The sequence below is a fragment of the Nematolebias whitei genome, chromosome 2 (assembly GCF_014905685.2).
Source record: "Nematolebias whitei isolate Nwh7 chromosome 2, NemWhi1, whole genome shotgun sequence".
NCBI classification, from domain to species: Eukaryota; Metazoa; Chordata; class Actinopteri; order Cyprinodontiformes; family Rivulidae; genus Nematolebias; species Nematolebias whitei.
In genome coordinates this window covers 36617713-36624910 of record NC_056499.1, presented here as the reverse complement: position 1 = coordinate 36624910, position 7198 = coordinate 36617713, and the positions used below count along the sequence as shown (strand labels likewise).

Sequence of the window (7198 nt, the reverse complement as noted above, 5' to 3'; positions counted from 1 at the left end):
ATCCATCCATCCATCCATCCATCCATCCATCCATCCATCCATCCATCATCTTAAAGCTATCCCTTTAAGAGTCACACTTTACAGGACACTGCTTTTCTGACTATACAATTAGATTTTAAACAACATATGTGAGAGTGCGTAATACACTTTCCTAATGGGACAGAAGGGATGCCTGTATACGTGCGACTTACCCATCGATGATGAGGTGCTCGTAGGGGGCCTTCTTGTCACAGACAGGACACACCCAGGTGGGCTTCTTCTCGTTCATCTGGATGTAAAGCGTGGCGTCGAAGCACTGCAGATGGGAGCATGTCAGCGCCCTGCACGGGATCATCAGTCGCATCTTCCCCAGCTGCACAGAGAGCACGCAAATATGTGTTCAGGGCACCCAGAGGAGCCATGCAGCGGGGATCATGGGTAAATAGCACTCCTAAATGTCATAAATATCCCAAATCCACATGACGCTGACACGTGATGGCGCTTTGGAAGACAGTTGGATAGGTGAACACGTTTGCAGCTAAGAGTTATGTGCATAAAGGCGTGCAGAGTCGCATGCAAAGTCAAAAAACAAGGAGCAGAAAAAATGGGCAAACGTGTTTCAGCACGACTGAGCGTTAAAAATTCATGAGGAGCGGGGAGGATGATTACCGGGCAGAGCAGAGACACTCGCAGGCTCGTTGTGGCTATTTCACTGTCGGGGTCTGCCGTTAGCTTCTCTTTGACTGCAGGAAACAGATAAAGAGATAAACATGAACACGAGTTATTGAGGATTCAAACAGACGGACCTGTTCGTACAGATGTGCTCCCTAAATCACTGTCAGACCAGAAGACGGTGCGAAAAATATATTCCAGAGCTCCGCGCAACGCCACTGCAGCTTCCTGAATAAAATCATTTGTTTCCACATGACTGGATCAAAGAAATACCAAAATGTGCTTCCATACTGCAAAGCTGACTGTTTTATAATAAGCTATTATTTGAGCTAACCGTAAAGTTATTTTGGATCTAACGTTTGTGTTTTATTCTTCATTCAGTTTGCATAAAAATCTAATGCCAAACTTTTTTTTTTCTCTTAAATTAATTTTGGACTTGCTGTACGTCTTTTGCAATAAACTCCAAGTATATTTTTATGTAGGAAAACTTACAGGCAGAAAACTTTGCAGAAATTCAAACAATTGGACAAATAAAACTAGATTTTTTGCTACATTAGTTTCATTAAAAACTTGTACAATTCCATGAATATATGCGATACTAAATGTTGAAACGGATTATTTTTAACAAGTTTGATTTATTTCAATATGATTATACTCAGTTTAAATTTGAAACTGACAAGACACGTCAAAAAGAAGCTTAAAGAACTCATCAGAGCAACTCCGATCAATTTGTAAGTTTTTTTAAAAATTTTTTTATATACCGGTACCTTTATTTTACCAGGAAGAAATCCATTGAGATCATCAGTCTCTTTTTCAAGGATGTCCTGGAAAACTACAGTAAGTTGTGTAACACAATATAGGCTAAAAAAGTTAATTTTAAAGTTAAATATGAGAAAAGTTCCCTGATTTGTTCAAATCTGTTTGGACAAAATGGTCAGCCATATAAAAACTATGATTTTAAACAAAAATGGACTTTGTTATTTGTAATTAAAAACGAGATTCTGTGAATATTGACAATTCCTCACACGCAAAAACAAATAAACTAAAGATTGCAACCTTCTGGTCTTGATGTTGCATAAAACAAACCAACACAATTATTCTAGATTATTGCTGAAATAACAAATACTATTTTTAATGTGAATAAATCAGAGTTAGAATTACACAAAACTTCTTTAAATCATCAAAGTTCACGCTCAGTATTTCAGGTAAAAATCCAACAATGTTCATCAGTCAGGTCATCTGGATGTTTTTTTGTCATACTGAGACGTTTCGTCCTTCATCCAAAGGACTTCTTCAGTCTGAGGAGCCACAACAAACAGAACACTCCAAAGTGAAAAAAATAAACTTGCTTTAAATCATCTGACCAATAAAAACGATGTTGAAATGATCCTTGTAAGTCCTTGATGTTATATTTCAGCATAACAAGTGAACAAAAAAAAATGGAGTCTGTAGTTTGAAAACTGTTTAGAGCATGAAAATAAGTTTTTATAAAACACAACGTTACAAAAAACAAAAAAACCCAACTTGTTGCTGATGCTAACATTAACCTAACACTAATAAAAAAAACTCCTCCGGTCTACATGCTGATTCTGTCATACTTTTGCTTAAGAACAGAACTCAGATGATGTATCTCCCACTGCGTGTTGTTTGGAAACGGGTCAAACATAATAAATCTGTGTGCTGTCTGAGTGCATCTGCTCAGTTTCATCAAATACTGAGAGATCTTTGTTACGAGGGTCATCCTCACCTACTATCACACCAAATTTAGCTCAATATTTGTGAGATTTACTGAATTACAGCAATTATTGTGTTGGTTAAGGTTAAATAAGTGTGGCAGCCATCTTGAATTGGGTCAACTCTAAAAATTATCAGTTGTACATCCAATGATTAGTTTCTGAAAGTTGCATTAAATTCTGTCCAGCAAGATATTTTGCTAACAGACAGTTATTTTAGCAGTTAATGCTAAAATGTTAAGCTAGATTATCTCTAAATGTGTGGCCTTTAGAGTGTGTTTGGAGTGATGCTCAGCTACTACTGCACCAAATTTTAGCTCAGCATGTGTCAAATTTAGCTGAGCTGTAGCCATTCTTGTGTTTGCTTGTGTTGGTTTAATGTAACGGCCATTTTAAAATGGTCCGACTCCAAAAGATCATCATTTATAGAAGTCCATCCAATTTTCTATACGGTAGTCCCTCACTACTTCGCGGTTCGTTTAACGTGGACTCGCTCTTTTGCGTTTTTTCGATGTAAAAGTGCACATGACACACAAATTGGCTGATTGATGGATGAGCCACACAATCGGCATGGACTGTTTGTTTAAAATAAAATGTTTTAAATGATTTGACACCTGTGTGCAGCCCACAGGTCCAGGGAGAAGCTCCCTCTGCAGCCTGTCATGATCTCCCCTCTCTGACACGCCACATTTCTCCTCCGTGCTGAAGCAGCTTCTTAAAGGGTTAACCCTTCGCTGTCCAGCTGCACAGATCCACCTTTGTCTTCCAACTTAAAATTCAAAGTACGTCACATCGTAAAATCGTCATAATCACCAAATATAAACGTGTTAAAAGTTATTTTTTTTTATTATTTTAGAACCTCTATGTTCAGTTGTTTCAGTGTAATTGATCAAAAAGTACATTTCTGCTCCGTGCTGCTGCGTGGAGGGTTAACCCTTTGATGTCCTGCTGCGCTTCTCTTCTCTACAATTTAAACTTAAATACTGTAACATTTTACATTGTTTATTTAAAATATTACAGTATTTAAATTTAAATGGTTTATTTACACAGAAGGAGGGAGATGGGGAGTGAAACTTGAACTACTGTATCCCTACTTCACGGTTTTCCACTTATCGCGGGGGGCGTGGTCCCCTAAACCTTGTGATAAACGAGGGACCACTGCACTCTATTTGTTGTCCGTCAAAAACAGGTCTCTCTTATAAATGAGTCCTGAGTCCTCATGACTCAATGAGACTAGCCTGTATAAATAAAGGTTAAATAAATTTAAAAACAAATCTGTGAAGAAATAGGCTGATGTTCTTACTGAGCGCTCTGGAGTGGTCGGGGTTTCTGATGCCTTTTGCCCGTAGTCTCTGTAGCAGCACTGTGGATGACTGCTGCTTCACCAAGTAAACCGCCATGGAGTAACTCTGTGGACACACAAGAACTTACAGAATGACGTACCTGTGTGAAGAAGAGATCATTTACAACACGTCTACAGATAAATGGGATTTTGGCCGCTTGAGGCAAAATGTCTGAAATCACGAACAGCGTAGTGACCAAATCAGATTAAGCTGCACACAGTTTCTGTCATCAACACACGACCAATTAAAGATTCATCCAAAAATATAAAACATCAAAAACAAGTTTCTGCAATTAAGTGGGACCAAAAGCATCTTGAAAAAAATCTTAGTCAAGAAATTAAAACAAATACATATATGAGTGAATCTTTACTTTTGGGATGATTTTGTGAGCCTGTCTGTGCTTAGACACTTTATCAGACTTAGGAGGCAGCTTCTGTTCCTACCCTTCCAATCTCAGCCGTCCACGATACTACTATGGTGTTGGGGACTGTGGTGGACAATCTGACCAGTGAGGTAATGTTGATGGGCCGGCTGGGTCGCTTGGGCTCAACACCATTTTTGGTTGGAGGAAGATAACCCTTAAATACAGACATATGAAATTCAAAAGAATATAAAGCAGCTGGGCTGTGCAGGGTGATGCAGCTGATCGAGCGCTCCTCACCGGCAGGTTGCACGGCTTCCCGTTGACTTTCACACACAGATTGGGAGGAAAATGGTCTTCTTGAGGACAGCTCGTCTCCGACAGGCAAAACCGCAGCTGAACTTGAACTGAGAAGTCACATTTGGTCCCAGAGATGTCCCTTTAAAACAACATTTACATTTAGGAATAATTAACAAAAGTCAACCTTTTGAATTTCATAGAGCTGCTTTGCTCACATTGAACTGCTGATCTGTTGAACTTGCTGCGGCGTTAACGCAAAGGCAAAACACGTCTCCTGAAACCGCTGGCTGTTGTCTGACGCTGCAGAGACAAGACAGGAGGAACACATGTTTAACTAGAGAAATTGCATTTCCTGTGAAAATGCAGCGTGAATGATTATTGCTGAAGAACTTGCTGAAAAACAGCTGAAATTTGCTTAAAAAACATGCTGAAATGTAGCTTAAATGAAAGAACAAGCCTTAATTAGCAGAAGAAAGCAGAAAGAACACATTTTTGCTGAATTAGTTATAAATGATCAGAAATGAGCACAATTAGGAAATTAGCTAAAAAAAGCTGACATTAGCAAAAAAGTAGCTGAAAAGGCAGAAATAAGCTTAAACTATCAGAAGGAAGTGGAAAGAGCTTAAATGCGCTTAAAAATGTTGAATTAGATGAAAAGGCTAAAATTAGCATAAAACAGCTAAAATAGCATAAAAAAAGCTGAAAGGAGCATAAAAGAGCTGAAATTAGCTAAAAATGCTAAAAAGGTAGCTGAAAAGGTGGAACAAGCATAAGTTAGCAGATGAAAGCAGAAATAACACATTGGTCCAATTATACTAAAGAAGCAGAAATGAGCACAAATAAGTGGAAATTATCTGAACAAAAAAAGAAGCATAAAACAGCAAAATAGTAGCCGAAATAAAAGCCAAAACTTGCAGAAATAAATTGAAAAGAGCATAACATGCTGCAATTAGCAGAAAAAAGTTAGAAGCACAAAAATGTTTTAATTAGCAGAACAAATCTGAAAGGACCATAAAACAGCTGGAAAAAAAGCTGAATTTAGCTGAAAGTAGCTGGAAAAGTTTAAATTTGTACAAAGAAGCTGAAAGAAACTGAAGCAGAACAAAATGTGAAAGGAGCAGTAAGAGGTTGTAAATAGATCTAAACATTTGAAGGATGGAAAATGAGCTCAATTCATTTTCTATGAGGAAAAAACTGGCAGAAAAGGCTAAATATTTCAAAAAGCTGAAGTTGCACCAATACCAAAAGTTATAGCAGGATTGTCCTGAAAAAGATGAACAATTTGATTTAGGATTTGATGAAATAGCACAAAAACTGTGGAACAATAAAGATACTGAAAAACGTACAGAAGAGAAATGGATCACAATAGTGAATGCTTCATAAACATTCAATCAATAAATAGACATGGTACATATACAGTAGATATATATATATTAGGGGTGTAACGGTACGCTAAAATCACATTTCGGTTCAGTTCAGTTTCAGGGAGGGCTCGGTTCGGTTCATTTTCGGTACAGAAAAGGCCAAAATGAAGACTTACAAAATGTTTATTTTGAAAATATGCCAAGTAAACAATAGTATAAAAATAAAAGCAAACCATTTGGAGGATATATGAAAATAAACATCACTCCTTACAATAAATAAACTATACTAACAATAATGAAAATCTTAATAAATACAATAACAGTCAGAACCAGAACAACAAGCAGCAACAGACCATTCTAACTATTAATCAAGTTTTAAGTTTTTGGACAAAAAGACCAACTTGTCCACATTTTCTGTCAAAAGCTCAGATCTAGTTGCAGTGACATCATCTCCAGAGGTGGAGAAAACCTCTCACTAACAACAGTAGCAGGATTAAAGAGGTAGAGCTTTGCTAATTTTGCAGTGTAGCTGTATTTGTCCTCATCATTACTCACAGCCCCTTCTTGGACCTGCTCCCACAGGTGGGACAGGTCCCTGGAAAAGGTCAGAGTTCACTCATCACAGACTTCTTAGCTGGAGGTGATCTCTGGTGGATTTCCCTGAAGAGGAAGACAACTCACAGCTGTTATCTCTGTCCCAGACTGGAAATAAAACACAAATAGGTTAAAAAAAACGAGTTAATAAGATTATAATTTTAAATTCAAAAAGTTAGATAATAATAATAAAAGAACAATACCTCTTCTTGAACGGTTGTTATGAGGTGGTTGAATCTCTCATTCATCATCATCATGTGGCAGGACTTTAATCTGCTCCAGGGCTTGTTGACAATATCAGTTTGAGCTTTTTCATAAAGTGCTGCTACAACTTTTTGGCTGAAGTGTTGTCGTGATGTGATGTCGTAGCGGGGCTCAGTAACTTTAAAGTCGGCGCATCAACAACATTCGGACGTAGATCCAGAGTTTTAAAAACTCTTACAGCTTGTGTTATTGCTCTGGACTGATCTGAATTACCTGATAAAGGTTGTTTAAATGAAATGTTATCCGTCTTTGCAACAAGCTGCTTTTCTTGCTTGTAGAAGAGACGTTCACGTTCGGATGATGTCGTTTCAAGTGCGTTAACAAGTTAGACGTGTGGCCTGCTGCAGATCCAGTCTCTGTGAAACAACGTCAACACAGTTTTGGATTTGTTCACTTGTCTTTTAACAAGAAAGTCATAATGTTTCCAAACAGGAGACCGCAACGAGAAGCTAGGCTTCTGCGCGTGCTGCAAGATAATAGCGCCGTGCTGAAACACGCGTAGGAAATTTAGTTCTGCGGTGCATAATCTCTCGTTAATAAAATTTAATGAGTGAAAAAATAACAGAAACAGTACGCACGTGGACCGAA

General features: G+C 37.9%; 1 protein-coding gene across 1 annotated transcript in view; it reads right to left on the bottom strand.

Moving 5' to 3' along the window:
• Positions 1 to 7198, bottom strand: part of LOC119426789 (E3 SUMO-protein ligase PIAS1) — a 96524-nt gene that overhangs the window by 9905 nt on the left and 79421 nt on the right. Inside the window, exons 2-7 of the mRNA XM_037694373.1 lie at positions 4604 to 4688; positions 4389 to 4527; positions 4171 to 4305; positions 3688 to 3793; positions 649 to 722; positions 192 to 352 (exon numbers count right to left, since the gene is read on the bottom strand). Coding sequence (XP_037550301.1) covers positions 192 to 352; positions 649 to 722; positions 3688 to 3793; positions 4171 to 4305; positions 4389 to 4527; positions 4604 to 4688 — 700 coding nt within the window. The remainder of the gene's footprint in view (positions 1 to 191; positions 353 to 648; positions 723 to 3687; positions 3794 to 4170; positions 4306 to 4388; positions 4528 to 4603; positions 4689 to 7198) is intronic.